General features: G+C 43.8%; 3 protein-coding genes and 1 non-coding gene across 5 annotated transcripts; all 4 read right to left on the bottom strand.

The window, feature by feature from the left end:
- Nucleotides 1-113: 113 nt before the first annotated feature.
- On the bottom strand, nt 114-2,956 carry LOC132448072 (ankyrin repeat and SOCS box protein 13-like). The gene is made up of 6 exons (XM_060039136.1): nt 2,799-2,956; nt 2,401-2,588; nt 1,865-2,012; nt 1,584-1,718; nt 751-942; nt 114-407 (listed from the first exon to the last, which is right to left on the bottom strand). The coding sequence occupies exons 1-6, from the start codon at nt 2,839-2,841 to the stop codon at nt 250-252; spliced, it is 864 nt and encodes a 287-aa protein (XP_059895119.1). The 5' UTR covers nt 2,842-2,956; the 3' UTR covers nt 114-249.
- A 287-nt stretch (nt 2,957-3,243) lies between these two features.
- On the bottom strand, nt 3,244-14,289 carry gdi2 (GDP dissociation inhibitor 2). The gene is made up of 10 exons (XM_060039133.1): nt 14,117-14,289; nt 9,965-10,072; nt 9,434-9,533; nt 8,168-8,302; nt 7,335-7,533; nt 6,934-7,065; nt 6,404-6,503; nt 5,453-5,624; nt 5,022-5,221; nt 3,244-4,581 (listed from the first exon to the last, which is right to left on the bottom strand). The coding sequence occupies exons 1-10, from the start codon at nt 14,159-14,161 to the stop codon at nt 4,432-4,434; spliced, it is 1,341 nt and encodes a 446-aa protein (XP_059895116.1). The 5' UTR covers nt 14,162-14,289; the 3' UTR covers nt 3,244-4,431.
- Nucleotides 14,290-15,129: 840 nt separating this feature from the next.
- On the bottom strand, nt 15,130-19,104 carry ankrd16 (ankyrin repeat domain 16). Of its 2 annotated transcripts, XM_060039134.1 has the most exons (7): nt 18,635-19,104; nt 18,174-18,394; nt 17,827-17,869; nt 17,430-17,538; nt 16,770-16,931; nt 16,293-16,371; nt 15,130-15,369 (listed from the first exon to the last, which is right to left on the bottom strand). In XM_060039134.1, the coding sequence occupies exons 1-7, from the start codon at nt 18,964-18,966 to the stop codon at nt 15,215-15,217; spliced, it is 1,101 nt and encodes a 366-aa protein (XP_059895117.1). In that variant the 5' UTR covers nt 18,967-19,104; the 3' UTR covers nt 15,130-15,214. The 2 variants fall into 2 exon arrangements, with proteins under 2 accessions (XP_059895117.1, XP_059895118.1); XM_060039135.1 differs by lacking the exon at nt 16,770-16,931.
- On the bottom strand, nt 18,449-18,536 carry trnay-gua (transfer RNA tyrosine (anticodon GUA)). Its single transcript is given in 2 exon segments — nt 18,449-18,484; nt 18,500-18,536. It is a non-coding gene; the product is annotated as a tRNA-Tyr (tRNA).
- Nucleotides 19,105-19,169: the final 65 nt, after the last annotated feature.

The following is a 19,169-nucleotide window of genomic DNA, read 5'->3' as shown; positions in this document are numbered from 1 at the left end:
ATTTAGCCTCTGCTTCCTCCAGAATGAGGCGGTTATGGATAGTGGGGTAGATACTCTTCTTTCATTCAGTAAGCATACTGGTGATTTATTTAGGTATTTTTTCATCAACAACCTAACATCTTGTCTAGTTTATCTTAATCATTGTATATTATTTCCAGTGAGTTTTAAATTACACATTTTAGCATTAAATATATCCGATATCTTCAAATATAGATAACATATACATATACACATCATTTGAGAATCCCATCACAGTTCTGCGGCTGGTGACGTTTGATAAGAAGTGTATTGGAGGTAGCCGCGGATGATGTAAGATATGTCCAGCTGACCTATGACCTCCAAGCCTCTTCTACCCACAGTCGTCCTCATTCGGATTCTACAGAGCTGCTGTAGACTGAGGGGGGTGCCTGTGGTAAAAGATGGAAACGTTGTATTGGTCAGACAAGAAGCAACATGCCACCTCGTGGATGGGCCATTTCCCTCGCGGCGACCTTGGTTCCATCTTGGCTCAAAACAGTAGCAAGCTAACATTTAGAAGCTAACTTTTAGAAACCTTGTCTTCTTCATGTGCTATTCGGGGTTATGTGTCATAATTGTACTTTATTGTTGATGCCTCAATGTCTATTTGGCCAGCCTTATTTCTGCACTGGAACTAGTGGGGTCACCAGATTGCGTGTCACACCCCCAAAGACCCACTGTGTGTAATATCACGTGGACCGTATGTTTGAATTGCCCTCGACGTAGCCTTACTCCCGTAAGCCTTGAGGCAGGTTCCCGCGGGGGTGCTGGGTTTAGTGTAGTCCATGGGTTTACAGCCGTGGCGGTCTCGGGCCTGCGTGTTCCCGCCAAACTCCACCAGCAGGTCGATGAGGTCGGCCGTTTGGCCGCGCGCCGCGTGGTGGAGCGCCGTCTCCTCCGCCTTGGACGAATTCACGTCGGCGCCTGAGTGAGGAATAATAATAAAAAGACATGGTCATAATGAAGTGATGATGCGATGATTCTTTAATGTTCCATATTAATTAAAGATATATAATGAGTGCAGCACTGTACGTTTAAGTGAACACCATTGCTATTTATTACATATATTTGTATAATATAACTTGATTAACACAGGGGGAAAGTGCAGTGTGTAGCATTTAGTGGCATCCAGTGGCGAGTTTGAGGATGGCAACCAACTGAACATACCGAACCTTTCTAACAAATAGTAGAAGCTACGGTGGCCTGTACTGGCCTGTAAGGTGCCAGAAGGTCAACGTCTACGACAGCATGGAGTAAAAAGCATCAAGTGATGAGGTTTGATGATACATTTATAAATTGAGTTTAGTTATTAAGTAACTATAGGTCCAGCTGAATCCTGAGACGGGCTCTATGGAAGAGGACCCGCTCACTATAAAGATATAAAGGGCTCATTCTAAGGTTATGAAAAATCATGAGATTCTATGTGATATTGTTTTTTATAATGCCAAAGTATTCTACACACTGGACCTTTAACAGAAATGACCCCAAAATGAATCTGAAAAAAAATGGAAAAACAGTGATACTATTGACCAGAACATTGACATTCGACTGTGTTCTACTTCAACCTGCATTAAGGAGCTCCAGAGCACAGTCCACATGGCCTTTGGCACAGGCGGTGTGAAGAGGGGGGGTGTGGTCTGTGTCGCAGGCCTCAAGCTCCGCCCCCTTGGTGATCAACAACCTCACAATTTCCACATTACCTGAGGGGGACACGAGGCACAAGGCCAAAGAACAGCTGAATCATTAATCATAATCAACAATCATTCATTATTATTAGTGTCATTATTAACCATTGACTTACATGCAAAGTAATGCAACAATTCTGAGCCTGTGTGTAGTATCTGACCTCGTGTGCAGGACTCGTGAAGAGGGGATGCTGGGGGACGTGGGTTAACTTTGGCCCCACGTTTCAGCAACAACTTTACGCAAGCCAAGCTGCCCGCTGCGCAGGCGTGACAGAGAGGAGTGCTGCCCTGGATTGTCCGGACGTCCACCTGGGGGCGCCAGGGTGCAAGATGAAAGCACAACGGACCCATGAAACCTTCAGGCAATTGAAAATATGTACTACATTTATTAACGTATAAAATGTCATTGGGAACAAGAATTCTAAAGGTATTGATTCATTTAAGTGGATTAATATCAAGCATCCTTTCGATCAAAAAGGTATTTCTGATCATGTACCAAAGAGCTTGGTTGCAAGTACGTTTACTATGAATTATTTAGTCATGAACGGGGGCTATGGTCATTGGCCTACAAAGTCTCAAACAATGCCATAATATAGTAATAAAAATATATACCAAAGAAAAGAAACACAGCGGCATATAACCAGTTAACACCAGCACACACACAGCCTATCTTACATTACATTATATCTCACTTTACCTGCGCCCCCGCCTCTAACAACATCCGGACACAGTTGGGATGTGCTTGTATGCAGGCCTCATGCAGAGCCGTGATGTTGTCCACAGTCACCATGTTGACCGACGCTCCGCTCTCTATCAGCTGTTTGAGCTGCAGCGCACGGCCCTGGGACGCCGCTTCGTGGAGGGCCGTCCGGTCGGCCCAGGAACCTGGACAGTAGCAACAGATCTCTGTCAAAAGAAACACCCCCGTCCGACAAACATATACGTCCGAAAAAAAGAGGCAATGACAGCTGCTGTCGTTACTACGCAAAGTTGAAATAAAATAAAAACAAAAACATTAAACATATAAGGTTACTTTTCTGTGCGTTATGGCATGAATATCAAGTAGCCTATCTATTTGCTGTGAAATTAGCTCACCTGTATCACAGAGAGACGATCGGCGAGCAGCTGTTACTTCCATGTCAACAAGAATTTAGCAAGAAATGCATTCTGTACGTAAGTCAGCTCGTGGAGTAGTACGCAAGCCCTGCTCTAGGCATATTTTTAGGAGGAGCGATGCTGATGGACGGGTTGGGAACGCCAGGCATTGTGGGAGTAGTAGTTTTTTTTATAATCAAACGACTTGTTTCTTTAATTTGTTAAAATTGCCTAATTTCGGATTTACTTTTACGTTTTTACATGCCTCAGAAACTTGAAATGTGGCCAGCTCATAAAATATGCTCAAAGAAGTATCAATGTCTCGGTTTAGTCATGTCCTGTAATAAACAAATGCAGAGAACTCTAGGTCAGTCAATTATTATACTATTACAGCTTTCAACATTTAATTAGGAATACGTTTAATCAAAACAAGACACGGAAAGACTTGGTTTTTCATTCTTTTTTACTTTGCAGTACAGAAATCATTTGAACCCACCATGTTTTACAATGTTAAAAACTGATGACAATACAGGGCTCTTATCAATTCAATACTGATGTAGTCGACATTTGGTCCTTCTAAAGCGAATCAAAACCCGCCCCCTTCACTCACAACCGCTCTTTAAATGCTTCATGTTTTATTTATTTTTTGCATAATACAGGAACTATAATATGTCTCCTTGGATACGTTATATTTACTTAAGCTTCTGCAAACAGGAGCAGGCCGTTCGCCTTTATGCTGAACTATATTTGTACTGGCTTGGCTCAGTACAGTACGACGCTTTGCCCGGATCGGGCGACAATAGTGTCGATGAGACGCCTTACCGAGGTGTAATTGACAGCCGTTGGATAGTGATGGCTCCTCCCACACCTTTTCACTGCATAAACTCTCGAATTACCAATCGACACATCTCGCATATTATCTCGTCAGTCGTACCCGCAAATAAAACGGTTTTTAAAGGGGGACGTTCTTAAAAGCCACTGAGCACTGCAAGACAACATTCAGTAGCACACCACAGAAGAAGCCAAGCCACTCGTTTTTTTACCTCAACCAAAAACAAAATAACAAAACTCACGGGACAAATACACATGGCTGTTGATGTCAGATAACTTCCACGTACTTCGGCATGACACTATTTAAATCTTCAGATAAAGAAGGACAGCCACACCCCTCCCCCTCCTAATCCCAATCCAATGAACAATTTTATCTACTGATTTGATACATCATTTATTTTGGCATCTTTGGAATATGTGCTCCTGGTCCGAGGAGAGGAGAGTGTGGAACATGATTGATGATGGTTGTGTGGGCCTAGTGTATAATCGGAACTCAGTGCAACCTTTTGAGAATGAGATTAGAAGAAAATAAAATCAGAACAAAACCCCAGCTCTCAGCCCCCCCCCCCCCCCCCCCCTACCCTCCTACAGTTTCCTGAATGGGCAACAAAACAAACGGGAAAATCAACTGCCTGCGCTCGCGTGTTTGGGTACATTATTGTGTACGTTTTTTTTTTTTTTTCTCTTCTCCTAGTTGTACGGTTAGATCTGGGGGTCGGCGTCAGCCTCGGGGACCGGTGGGAGAGGGGGAGGGTGGAGAAGGGTCGGCGACGTCGGGACCCCCGAAATGACCCGGGCGCCTTTATTCAGCGTCGCCGAAGATGTCGTTCTGCTTGCGGTTTATGTCCCCAAAGTCAAAGTCCGTGCCGGTCATCCTCTTGAAGATGTCCTTGATGTCATCGCAGGTGGTCTCAAAGTGAGTGGTGGCGTCGTACGAGCGGGAGATGAAGATCTGGACCGGAGGGGAGAGAGGAAAGGCACCCGTTAGGTGCAGCAATAGAAAAGGGTCACGCGCAAGATTTACACCTGCACGGCTGCATGCTCGGACCTCCTCCCTTTTCTGATATAGTGCCCGCATAAATAACAATATACAGAGTAGCTCTCTGATAATAACCAAATAGCTTAAGAACCTGTACATTAAGCCATTTAAAATAATGGCTTATTTCTGACCAATTGGGACAGGGACTCAATCTTGCTTGTCAATCCGGACAAGCAAGCATATTTTTCTAAATCTAGCTCTTCTCCTCGTCATTTTTGATGAACTCTCAAATCGTACGCACGGCAGATTTAACGCAATTCTCCAGGCGATGTCCAAGTTAAGAGAATATAGCCTTTTGCTTGCATTTCAAAATGGGTTTTAAAATGGCCGCCGGATGTGAGAGGAGCGCTGACCTGGCTATCAGTGCCCATGTCGGTGGGGGCATACAGGTCGCTGGTGCTAACAAACTTCTGCTCGATGGGCTCCAGCAGGTCCAGGGCCGGCTTCAGCTCCTTCTCGGGCTCGTTGGTCTCCACGGTGGTGCTGATGATGGCCACGTACTTACCCTTGGCAGCGACATTGTGCGCACAGGAGACCATGCACACGTAGATGTCTGTGACGACAACAACAACAACAACGATGACGATGAGTTTTCGTTGTTGGTTTCATCGTGGCATTTCATATGCCACTACGGGACAGACACTTGTAAAATAATGACTTCAGTTTCATTCATTCAACCGACTAAATCTTTTCTGTATTTAGAGTGAAAATCACCCTTTAACCTCAACGGCACTCCAAAAAGTGTGCTGCTGTACAAACAAAACACCGCCCTGCGTGTGCTCACCGTGCTTCCTGTTGACCTGGTTCTGGGGGATGATGATCTGGCAGGAGTTGACGTCGTTGGTGTTCTTGATGGGGTGGCTCATGACACAGATGGCACGGATCACCTGGCCCACCTTGTTGGCGCGGTCCATCATGTAGCTGGGGTCACAGATCAGCTGCTTGCAGCGTGCAATCTGTGGAGAGGGGAGAACAGAGAGAGAGTTATGGTAAGGGTTGAGAGACGAGTGAACATTTATGTAGGGGGGGGGGGGGGGGGGGGGGGGGAGGTGGCTCAGTGCACAGATCCCAGCAACGGTAGCCGGTTTCTAAACAGGATCCTGTTCCGGTTTTACATTTTAACTGATTTAATTCCTGCGCCACACAAATCAACGTCATTCTCTCTGGTCGTCTCGAGCACTTCCTCGATTACATTGTAGATGTAAACCATGACCAACATCAAAGTGTAAATTGACGCATTTACCATGCGGTAACTGGTTAGGGCATTACTTTCTTGGTGCAACTTAGTCAACTGCGAGTTTCAAACAAATTGGTGGTTACCAGGGATTGAGAAAGGAATTTATGCATAAACTAAGTAACAAACGCATAGCTTGGCAACCCAGAGCAGAATCGTTTATTAAATGGGGACCATTGTGCTTGAGTATCTTCTGATACAAGAGGAGGGCTTCATAGAATCAGGTCCCGTTTGGAGTACATGAATCCTAAACAGATGACGTTAACGCGCCAACATCCCTGCTCATTTCTATCATGAAAAAATGAGGTTGCACACTGTGATTTTAAAACCAGCCTTTGGAGCACTGCTTAATCAAATAAAGGAAATGATGCCAAGCATGATGACCATTTAAGTATCCAACTTAGGATGACTGCAATTTGACCGCCGGTTTAAAAAAAGCATGTAATTCAAAGCACGGGGTTTCCCCCTTGGTGAATGAAACCAATGTCAAGTCTTTCTTACCTCTCCTTCAGACTTGACCCCGACCACCTTGCCGTCCTCCACGATTACCTCCTCAATGGGCTTGTTCAACATGTAGATCCCTCCGTAGATGGCGCTGAGCCTGGGAGGGACAAACGCACAGACAACCCCCGTTCAAAGATCCAGGACAATGGCCTCATACATAATGATGCAAAGAATGGTTGTCGTCGTGATTGATATCTGCTCACACCATTATGCTTTGGAATACGACCAATACAAAGTAATGATCCTTAGTAACAGAGATCTTCAAAGACCTTCTAGAAAAGTATGCAGATTACAACGTAGTCTAAACTATACGAGTAAAACATTCACAGCAGAAGTCGTGTTTTGTCCCGCGCAGGGTCCAAAAGGATCTTTTAGAATTCAGAGTTACATCTTTCAGAATACAATCTACAGGCCAAGCAGTCTTATCGATGTGTAACCCTAAATTGTTATTTCCTGTCACATGGTCAAACCTATCCGCTATTGGCTGGGGGCAAGGTTAAAGGGAGGGTTAAGGGGGGTAGGCTCACCTGGCAAAGCCCTGGGGCAGCTCCCCCAGCCCGTAGAGGGGGTACAGGTAGGGACTCTTGCCGTATCTGGCCAGAGATTCGCTGTACAGCTTTATCCTGTTGACTGAATCCAGGCAGGGTTCATCCAGGTATCTGAAACACAAGGAGCACATTGGGGATTCATAAACTCTCTACCTCCACAGAGTTCTCTCTGCCATGTGTACCAGCACAGTAACAAGATATCGGTAATGAAATGAGGAAAGCGATCATCTACAAAGGGAATATAGAAGATATAGTATATCCGAAAATAGTCACGCTGTTGACTGTAAGACACACACACACACACACACACACACACACACACACACACACACACACACACACACACACACACACACACACACACACTAAAGTAGACCTACTCGTCTGTGCGGTAGAGGGCGAGCGAGTGGCCCGTGAAGTCAATGACATCCTGGCCCAGGTCGAACTTCTTGTACACGTCCCTCATGGTGGTCTTGTTGGGGTCCACACCGTCCAGGGTTTTGGGGTCGTTCTGGTCAAAGTTGCTCACAAAGCCTAGGAACTTTTTGAAGCGCCTCTTCTCAAACAGCCCCATCAGACCTGTCGTACGAGACGTGCGCATCGTTAACAAACTAGCTTGACAAGTCTCCGATCTTGTATTAAGTAGTCTATGCCATTTTGTCACCTTCAATAAAATAAAACCATTTGAAAGAAAACTAGCAATGACACTTGAACCCACCCTGTCGAGCCCTGACTTAAAGAGGCTGTAGGCAAGATTTAAGAGCCATCATTTTTTGGTATAATTCGTTAGACATACCATAGCCAGGTGTTAACCAGTCTGCTAATAGTGAGTGCAATGCTCTATTAGAATATCTGTTCTGAATGAACGCATGCCCCTATACGAGACCATTCGGATTTAAGAACGCTCCCGGTCCATCTTTGAGCAAGCTGGCCATCCCTTTCCTGATTGGTTCGGGGGAACCCAACTTGTCCTTCAATAACAGCCAAGCACACGGCGTTATCTTGCTCCAGCACAGGTGCTTGAACGCAACACTCCTCATTGGTGGGGAAGATAGTAAGGGAGGGAGCAGAGAAGGAGGGGGCCGTTTTGAGCTTATTTTCTAAATACTTCTCCCTATTCCCTTTCCAACTCTTGATCTTACATAGATCACCTTTACCATCCCCATTCTACTGGCCAATCATGATGTCCCAGCCCTGACCAGTGGAGACTTACTGGATGCCAGAGCCTCCGTCTCGGTGGAGGGGACCTTGTAGATGCTGCCCTTCTTGTACACGTAGCTGCCCTCCACCACCTTGAAGTCCAGGTAGCGGGTCACCTCTGTGATGAGAAGCATGCGCACCAGCTGACCTGCGCACATGCACACACACACACGCACACACACACACACACACACACAGTTAGGTACACTATACAGTTCCACTTCTGACAAGTCTGAATGCATGTGTGGGTTTTAATGAGTTATGATAATCCATACAACACTGGAAAAGTGTATTACCAGGATGCATGATAGAAAATCACGGTTTTATTTTCAATAGAAATGTTTATGGCACTCATTTACCTGATACAGGAGGAAAAACAACATAAAAATAGGATGGTGCCTGATATAGGATCGGCCTATCAACAGAGAGGGAGCCCTCCTGTTTTTAGCTTAAATGGAACAGCTTCATGAACCTCAACACTGAACATAAAATAAATCAAATGCAGTCTCTTGTCTTCTCTTACTTACACAACCTGCTTTTCTGTGTTTTTCTGCGAGTAAGATGTAGAGGTAGGTATGCTTCTTAAAATGCAAACCACAGTCAAAAACACATATCTGTCAACATTTTGAGGCTTCAGTGAGGAATGGAGACATTTGGCACTTTTCAGAAAGGGCCAAAACACCCTTTCTGGAATTTATAGCAGGAATCAGAGGTGTTTCCTTGTGAGCCATTTATAAAAATATTACACTGCTGAGAAGACAGATGGATTCAACACTCAACCTTTGGTCTAGTGAAGAAAAGCTTATGCCCTGCCAGTTCACTGAAATATCCTAAGTATTAAGAGGATTCAATTATAACGGAGTTACACTTTTGAATGCAAGTGTAAAACAGTGTAGCGAATGGCAGTTCTCGGAAGAGGGGGACTTTGATAAGTGGTGATTCTTTAATACATACATCCATGTCTTGAAGACGTTATTTGTAACGGTAATTTCCATGTTCGATAACTAAAGGTAGATCATCACTCGTATTTAATACGATTAATCCTGCAGCCCCATTTACAAGAAATGGTAAATGGACTGCATTTATAATGCACTTTTCTGACCAGTGGCAACTCAAAGCCTTTTTCAATGAGTGCCTCACATTCACACAGTCCTACACCCAGGGCGGTGTCGACCATGCAAGGGAACAGCTGGCACGCATCCCTATGAGCCACTGCCTAACTATCCATCACGCCCCACTAGTGGCTGTGGGCCGCGCAGCTCGGGGAGATGTCGCGTACCATTGGCCATGAGGAACTTGGGGATGAGATCCACGTTCCAGTCACGACCTTTTCCCATCGACTCAGGAGGGGTGCCGGGGATGTTGAAGCGCTTGTAGAGCTGTGGGACGGACGGACGGACAGACAGACAGACGCAAGGAGGTAGGGTCAAGGCTAAAGATGGGGTAAAGAAATGTATACATTTGAATTGGGATTGTTTGTTTCCTCATACATTCTTCAGTTTGACAGAAAAAAAAATAAAATAATAATAAGCTTTTTGGCTGAAAGCCAAAGAAAATGAAAGCCACAAACGTCCCTGATGCCTAAGTGGAAGCAGGCAGGGCAGGTATTGCCACTCACCAACACAAAAGGATGGCTTTGTGGCTTGCAACCAGGGAGCTCAACATGGGGACCAACCCTTTTGTTTGCATTATGATTTTTAAAGGGCAGGATCGGGCCCATTAACCACCTTCAGTAGGGTGTGGCCGCGGTAGGTTGATGGCAGTTCTCATTTATATTCATCAAGCGTGAGGGTCAGCGCGGTCAACTTACGTCTTCCAGAGGGGTGATGGACGCACTCTCGCCCCCGTAGTACGAGTTGCGGTCCATGTGGAGCACCTTCTTCCCCTTCACCGACATGATGCCAGACAGAATGCATTCCTGTTGGACCAGACGAGGTTAAGCCAATTAGATAAACAGCAGAGGCCGACATTACAACGCTCTCCCCACAGCGATCTTCTAGACACATTCAACGACAAATGCGGTTACAGCAAGTTATCATGATGAAGGGACTTTCTAGTCCTGTGTTGTGCACTGGGTTCATTTCATAGGACGGATACAGAGGTATTAATATAAAGGGGGCTTTAATATCACTAAATGATGAAATGGTTACCAATGCTCGACCACTGAATAACCTCAGAAGAGTAATCTGGTTGGATTTAATAGTTTAAATAAAGTGCATTCGATAATACACTAAATGTCCAAAAGAATAGCAGCCTTTAAACATTTCCAAAACAGGATCAGACATGGGCTTTGGCAGCACGTAAGGGAAAACATGCGTATTTCCGTTACGAGTCGGGCCTTTCTGACCACAGGGCCAGTCAGCCTACAGCAGGGGAGCAGCAGAGGAACGCAACCAGTCATGTGGTTTCAATGGACTGTATTCTGGATCATTCCCTTGCTACTTAACAAGCCACGCAGACCTCTGCACAAACATTTTTTACTGATTCAATTAATATTCAATTCAAAATAGCCGTAGAAGAGAATGTTAGAAGTGTTGAGTTTTTATTTCTGATCCACATTTCATCAAGAATAAATAATGGTTATTTTGATGCGAGGCTCAAAAATGTGTTGGCAAAGCAGGAGTGATGCAATGTTTTCGTAGCAGGAGAATTTTTAGGGGCAAAGCCAAGTTCTGATTGTATGATGTAACCCTCTTCTGGGTTTGGTGGTCAAAACACCACAAAGGAAAGAGGTGAAAACTGAACACCCGTTTCTATGGAAAAGGGACCAGGCATTCATTAAGGGGAAACACAAAGCATCTCTGCCCCACTCTCTCACTGTTTTTGTTATTATCCTTCCGACTCTCAAATTCGGAACAATAGATAGGTGACTTAGTTAGTTCATTATAGCCAGCTTCAAAAAGGGGGAGAAGAAACAAGTTGACCCTTCTTACAGGGTTAGACAACTATGAAGGGTGCTTTCTGTAAAGAGTGTCCTGAATAAGAAAATACGGAATTGAAACCCTACCACGCAATGGCTTGTTAAGGCTTCCCTAGGCTGGTCATGTACACTGCCACTTAGTCAACATCCTTTCACAATAAAGACCCTGTGGCCGGGGTACTAGAATTAGATAATATATTGGACACTTATAACTAGTAGACACTCCCTGACTTCAAATCAGCGGTCTTGGCAGTTGGATTATTGCAAACATGGCGTTAAGCCAGAAATCTCCTGTATAGGGCAACAGCTAGTGCAGTTATACACATTTTACACAAAAAATAAAACAAAACAGGGAATTAATGGTGAAGCAATATTTCCTTCAACGTCTGGGGAGAGTGTCTGCATTAACATTATCCCCAAATAGCTGGAAGACAAGGATCATCAGATCACTGGGCGTCGATAACGCCCACACCACCCACGGGGGAAATCATTTGGGAGAAGGGAGATGCCTTGTGCTTACGTCCTCTGATTGACTTGTGACCAAGGCCCGCCCGATGGCCGTGCTAAACCCAAGGCCCTGAGATGAAAGACACTTGTTGACGTGCCGAGTGCGAGAAATTGAGAATAGCGTCAGGCAGAAAAAGGAAGCCGAGCGAGCACATGGGAGGGATAAACTGCTCCCGGGTTCAATCTCCCGAGAATTCTGACGTCAGTGATTTTAATACAGGTGGGCTGAGCGAGACAAGGAGTGATTTAAGAGGGCAGCATATAATTATCTCTGTGTTGCTGTATACAAGACAAGCATAACATTGACTAGAAGCCACTTTATCTGTGCTGCAGGATCATTGCTAAAGTCTTGCTAAGATTTTCTTCAAGGGACTCAAAAGATTTGGTTGAAGCTAGCCCACCTTAAAAGATTAAACCTGCTACATTCTTAACACAAAAAAACTATGAACAAGATACTGTGATAGAAACTGTCCATCTATCTACCTACATACATCTATCCATCCATCTATATCTAAAAAGGGGAACTGGTTGGTTCGTGTAAATACTGACTTAACTGACAACAAAATGGGGAACTGGTTCAACCTCATGTACATCTGGCCATGTCAGAGGCACACAACAACATTAGAGATGTGTAAAAATGCACACATGACTTTATCTGTCTCCAACGGAGGTCACTGGTGTAGTTTCAGTTGCCTTGACGTGGTCAACCACACCCATCCGAGAGCTAACACAGTGCACACGAATGTTTAAATTCCAGCCCTCCTCTACAGGGCTGCCAAATCATGAACTCTACAGTCGCGGAACAGCAGAAAGCCACCGATTAGCACTTCCTGTGGAATGTACATCGGCAGGAAAGACCAAACCAACACTAGCGTTAACGATGAAAGTTGTATCAGGTCCCCGGATAACAAATTGCAGGTGAATTGCATTTCCCGGTTTGAGTGACAGGACAGTGTACGTAGGCCATTATGTAAAGTGCTATACTCATCACGAGTTGTACACTTGCTGCGATTTGTCCCGGATGCATAATTGACCGAGGTTAAGACGGTACAGTATAGGGTTATATTTATATTGTTCATCGATGGTTTACCATTACCGTGTAGCACATAAAATGATTCTATAATTTCAACCACTTCAGTAGTACCATTAGATAGCCCGACCACCTCTACGCATCAAGGGCATGCATTGCCCAAATCAGTGATCCACATCAGACAATCGTGAGTTTAACGTGTATTGCTATCCTAGTATCCCGTCACATGATCCGACACGAGGCACTGCCAGTGTACGGTCTGTTTATTCAGCAGAGCAATAAAGGGAGGAAGCTTAGCCTTGCTCCAAATATGACTGACGGTGTGTTCACTTCCAGAAATAAGACCCGTCAGCAAAGTTAAGTTATAATTATTGTCCACTTTTGCGGGTTAAGTCCAGCGGCCAATAATTGATTCGAAAACATTATTGTTTTTCTTAGACGGTAATAGTCCTACCAGGTTATGATACCATCTCATGTATTTCGCTAGTGTTTATTTTTACGGTTTTAGGAGGTTTAAGGAAGCTTCGGACCTTCCAGAGCAGCTCTTCTCTACGACTCCCAAGTCAACACTACCCTCTCGAGCTCCCGTTTAACCAACAGCATCCACAAGGGTCCGAAGTTGAGACCCAGGCACAAACATAGGCTTCTCGAATAAACTTTACACTTGGGGTTTTTCCCCACGTAGTACGTTAACCCAAAGATAAAACGACTTGCGTCTTTGTCTCAACTGACGGGGGCGGTGTTGAGGCGTACAGATGCTCCTGCAAGATCCGAGTCGTCCTCGCCTCGTTAAACCCTAAATAAGCACTTCATAACCAGTAATGAGGTTGTAATAAACCGTGTTAGGATATATCATTATCTACGGATAACAATAATGCCTTCGAATTAATTAATGTTGGCTGGAATCGCCCCCCTCCCGGCCACGGGAGACCTTGCTCCCGGGGCCGTGGTACAGCCTACGGTGTGCCACACACTGTCAGTTCCGCACAGAGCCTAGCCTAGCTAACCATGATCTGAATCCGCTTCCTCAACAGGGGAAAACATTTAAAGATCTCCACATCGCTCCGGTGGCCGCATGAACAGTGTATATTGTAGTTACGCAGAGCGGTACCGAATACATGTCAGACACGTCGTAACCAAACGACTAGCCAGCTTAATGTCAGGTCGATCGAAAAGCTAATCATCGCGAAAGCCTCCCTTAGCTGTCCCTTGTGGTGGGGGAGTAAGCTGCCAGTCTGCATTACTGTTTAAATACTTGAAAAGGATATTCCAACATTTCCCCCATAGTGCACAAAGTGACCGGATCGGGAAAGAAAACCAAAAATGTACGTGTCACTAGGAGCACGGCATTAGCGGCTAGCGTTAACTAGCCCGTTGACGTAGTGATGATTAGGCCCATTTGGTGTAATGTTAGAGGAAACGGTGTCGCGCGCTGCGACAAGAACAGCCTGCAAAGGATTAGAACTCTTAAAGACAGAACAATCAGTATAGTCGGTGTTGCTCACCGTCAGCCCGGTGCCCAAAACGATAACGTCGTATTCTTCATTCATTTTTCAAAGTCTTTGCTTTTCTACTCCAGAGTATATCGGTCCGAAGAAAATGGAGACCCGCCGCAAAGCTGACAAATAGAATCGGGCCTCCCTCCTCAACGTCAAATAGACACGGGCCTCCCATACTTGGTAGGAAGAGGGAGGGTCATTAATTGTAGCGTTATGCCGGTCTATCACAACGCCATTTCCGGTGTGCAATTTATTTTTAGCTGGGTTATGTGCCCGTTAACAGTTTTTGGAGTGAGATATTAGAACTTAAAAAGAAAAACACGAACAGGAGAATCATTATGGAGTTTTTCCAAATATTATGAGAAAGAAATAACCGAAACACGCAACGGAAACGGATGTACCTCTTTCAATAAGTCCCGCCTTCTCCATCACAAATAACGCTCATTTAGAGCATCCCGTACCAGGCATTCCGTCATGAGTTGAGAACGACTGGGACGAGGTTTGGAGGAGATACGGGCGTCTCACATGGGAGGAGCTTATCGGCCTGTCCCTGAAATACTGTCAGTGTATCGCCCAAATTCATATTTTGTAATATAAAACAAGGCAATGCATGCAGATGCAGCTTTACGAATACCCGACTTAATATTTAACAGAACCTCTTAATATTGACCAGAAGTGAGGGTTGCACATATGTACCTTCAAAACGAACTAACATGGTGCATGTCATACTCAAATTATGTAGTTTTTTTAATTACCCATTAAGCTTCCCAAATTCCACAAAGTAATATATTGGTTTTAGATACATTATTTCTCATCTTATTGTTTCACATTTGCTGTCAAGCACCCAAAGTAGGCTTTTATCAATGGCATCATAGTATACATTATGTATAGTGGAGATATTTGACAAGGAATAAAATCGATTAAAAAAAAGTCTAATCCAAGCGACCCAAGCAATGTATTCATTAATCCTGTATAATCATGTACATTTATTAGGAAACAAATCATCACATACTTCACTGTTTAGTTTTACATTACATATTTTATTTTACAATTTTAACACAGTGGATCAATTTACATTCCGTTTTTTTTTAGTTTCTAGCTTATTCAATCTTGCTCCTGTTCAAACACTCCCAGTATGTCTGGTTTCTTGGCCAGTTGACGTGCCGTGGTGCCCGACGCATCCTCAGAGTCCCCGAGGCCCAGCTGTAGAAGGGTCCTGGCCGCGTCCGCATGCTGACCAATGGAGGCCATGTGCAGAGCTGGTGGTCGAACAGACAAGAAGTGGGAGAGTGTGTTTATTGTGGTCACTAAATAGGGTGTCCTTGTGTAGCTGTTGCTGGCTCCAGTGTGTACACTATAACACTTTACCTTTGTGGTTGAACTGTGTGTGTGTGTGTGTGTGTGTGTGTGTGTGTGTGTGTGTGTGTGTGTGTGTGTGTGTGTGTGTGTGTGTGTGTGTGTGTGTGTGTGTGTGTGTGTGTGTGTGTGTGTGTGTGTTTCGACATTGTAAGCTGACTATGTTGTATTTTATAAAACGGATCAGAGGTTCTTCATCTTTTTGGGGCTAAGGCACACCACGATCCCAACCAAATATGCAAGCTACCCCAACTGGAAGATGCAGGGAAGATTATGAAAAATGCACATAAACCCCTTATTGCCATGTTAATTTCCCTGGAGATAGTAAGGAAGAGGAATTGCATTATTGGCCAAAAATATGCATTAAAATGGATCAAGAACTTTCATCAAGTGTTACAATTAAAAAGATTATAAATCTTACAAGGAACAGGAACTGGACCTACTTTAAATACATCTTTCGCTAGCTCACTATCGCTGCGGTAACCTATAAAAGGAATTTGAATTCAATTCAATTAGCTAAGTCACCTACACCTAAACTGTTCTCAAGGCACACCAGTCTTAGAACCACTAAAAATCCATGTTCTTAAAACCAATAAGCCTATCCTGGTGTAATCAAGCAGTTCTTCTTTAAACCAGCAGTCTAGAGGAACAAGTGCTCACATGACAAGTACCTGACAGGGTTGTTAACAGACCGTGGTTGTAAAGTGAAGTACTCAAGTGACTCAGCTCTCTATTCAATTCTATTCACAGTGATGTTATTCATTTGTCCATTGAACAGTGGTAGATCATGGTCATGGTGGAACAGTGAACATAGTATTTTCTCTACCGCTTCTCCCCTTCTTGTCCTTCACATGTAAATCTGCTCCAAGAGACAGCAGTGTTGCTATGGTACCGGTGTGTCCTTCCTGAAAATGAACACAAAGGATATCTCTAATGAAAGGAGAATACATGTTATTTGTAGTCTGCAGGTCTCATTTGTTTAAAATTCCAATCTGGTTTCAAGTAATCTGATTAAAGGCTGAATTGCTAATGATTTTTAGAATAGAATTGAGTGCGTTGAGATCAGGACAGAGGCTAAATAAGTGATCGTACAATTAGGGATGAAACTTGAGGTCATAAAATAGTCAATTTATAATATTTACTTAAGATACTGTTATGTTTTTCATTTTATTCTGCCCTCCAGATCTTTGAATCTAATGTGAAGAAAATCGCTGTAAACAACAGATTAGCACGTCAAAGTAACACCTACTGATAAATTTAACTGAAAACAAAAAAGCATGAAAACAAGGCTTTTCAGGCTGACCTTAGCAGCATAATGCAGAGCAGTAAGCTGTAGACCAGTCGCTGTCTGGTTCACGTCAACCTTGAGTTCCTTCACAAGGAACTCTAGTGCCTCCTCTTGGCCAGTTACTGCAACTTGATGTATGGACTGACACCCCAGTTTATCAGATGCGGTCGGAGATGCCTTATCACATACGTACATATACGTACACACACACACACACACACACACACACACACACACACACACACACACACACACACACACACACACACACACACACACACACACACACACACACACACACACACACACACACACACACACACACACACACACTTTTAGAACCTTATTTCTACTACAAAATAAATGTAATTTGTCTAATAAATCCCACTTTAGATTAATATATAAAGCCTGATGGTAGAAATGCTCAAATTGGGTGAACTAGGTGTTTCACTTTATTTCGCTTCATTTTGGTTAGACCAATCATGTGGCTGTTTCCCGAAGCCCAAAATGAGTGAACCCAAACTCTAAGCTGTAAACTGTGAAAAAGTTTCATCCCTTGCGCAAATGACTTCTTCTGCAGTAAAATATCAATGAAACAAGGAAGCAAAAAAACTCAGAGGGAGTACTGCTATAACGTATTAGGAATGCTGGATAAGAGTCTACAATGTTATGTACCCCATGCATCTCGAGAAGCATTTTTCCCACGGCTATGTGTCCGTTCCGAACCGCGTCCATGAAAGGTGTGACCCCACAGCTGTCTGCACTCTCTGAAATATAGCCACATCTGGAAGAAGCCCATCAGTTTTTCATTATAAAAATTATAATCACACATAATAGCTTATTATAATGTAATAGTAAAAACAAATATGTATGTTTACCAGTTTCTATATGAGCCAAGCTAGCAAACAAATATGGGTAAATCACTAAAGTTCTATTCCATTTTACACATTCTAGCAAGTGGATTCATTTGCAATGTTTCAAGCACTTGTGGTGCATTTTAACTAAAAAAAATGCCCTCAGTGGGGGCTTTAAAATAATTCATAGCAACGAAACCAATCGGGGAAAGGCCTACCTCTGCAGCAATATGTTTACAACCTCCTCACAACCATGCATAGCTGTGAAACAATCAGAAAAGACAGAATTAAAACATAATTATGCACAACAGAGGCCGGGTGGCTGTCTTAGTGTAAAGAACTAGATTTGTTTGTGACTTAAGTGCCTTGGAGGTCAATTGTAAAGTTGCTTTTAAATGGTTTGCAGTTAAAACCCATATGGGTTTAGTAGACACTTCAAAAGTGTTGCTTCAAATTAAACAGTAATATGTAATTTTACAATATACATGTGTTTTGCCCAACATAACATCGTTCCAGTTAATTGCTCAGCGACCTATGCTCATTATACCTACCAGATATACTTTACCTGCAGTGTGCAGCGGTGTCCTGAGAATCTTGCTCTCGGTTTTCCACACACAAGGAGCAACCTGTAGGAGGTGCTGCACGACCAGTGGATCTCCCTCTCTACATGCGATGTGGAAACAGTTCCAACCATCTTTATTTTTAAAAAAGGGGTCCGCTCCCTGTGAAAGTAGCTCTTGGATGACCTCGGGGCTTCGGCGAGTACACGCCATCATAAGAGGGGTCCTGAAAAATCAAATAATATTTGTGATCGGTTTAACGTAACACGTAAACAAAAATTCCTTCGAGCCGGATTTGAACCAGCGACCTAAGGATTTCAGCTGTTAGCCACTACAGTCCTCCGCTCTACCAACTGAGCTATCGAAGGCGGTGAATTTGTGCATAGATGCATCCAATTTTCTAATAAAACAATTGTACAATCCAATATTTCGAACAAAATAGTAGTCAACTTCTTTTTTGACTCACCAGTCTGCCTTTTTTAAACAATCGACTTTGGCCCCGTTATTAAGCAAATACACCACACAGGCAATTTGACTCATGGACGCAGCCTCGTGCAACGGTCTTTTATAATCGCTGTTGTACACTTCTATATCCATTCCGATTTCCTTGATTAGGAATTCCATTACTTGCAAATGTCCGTGGCGGGCGGCATAGTGCAGTAAGGTATCTCCAGAACTCCCGAAGTGTTTCCCGTTGACAGCGAGTGCGGCATCGCTGGATGCTAGTTGTTGTTTGAGTGCAGATAGTTGTCCCTCCTGTGTAAGCTTTACCAAAACGCTCCATGCGTTTTCTTTCATATCTACTATAGAACTCGTGCTTCAATCGCACATAAAGTTTTAACTTCAGTATTTTGTGTATCTCTTGTAGCTGTTGGTTTTAATCATGCCGTCTGACAGAACATCACTGGCTGTGGGACAAATATTCGATGGCCGATCATACGCCTCCAATAGAATGAACTCTCAGATATGATATTTTAATTGTTAAATAAAAAAGGCTTTGG

The sequence above is a fragment of the Gadus macrocephalus genome, chromosome 19 (genome assembly GCF_031168955.1).
Source record: "Gadus macrocephalus chromosome 19, ASM3116895v1".
In the NCBI taxonomy this organism is placed as follows: Eukaryota; Metazoa; Chordata; class Actinopteri; order Gadiformes; family Gadidae; genus Gadus; species Gadus macrocephalus.
The sequence above is the reverse complement of the archived record's forward strand: the minus strand, read 5'-3'. Positions and strand labels throughout refer to the sequence as shown.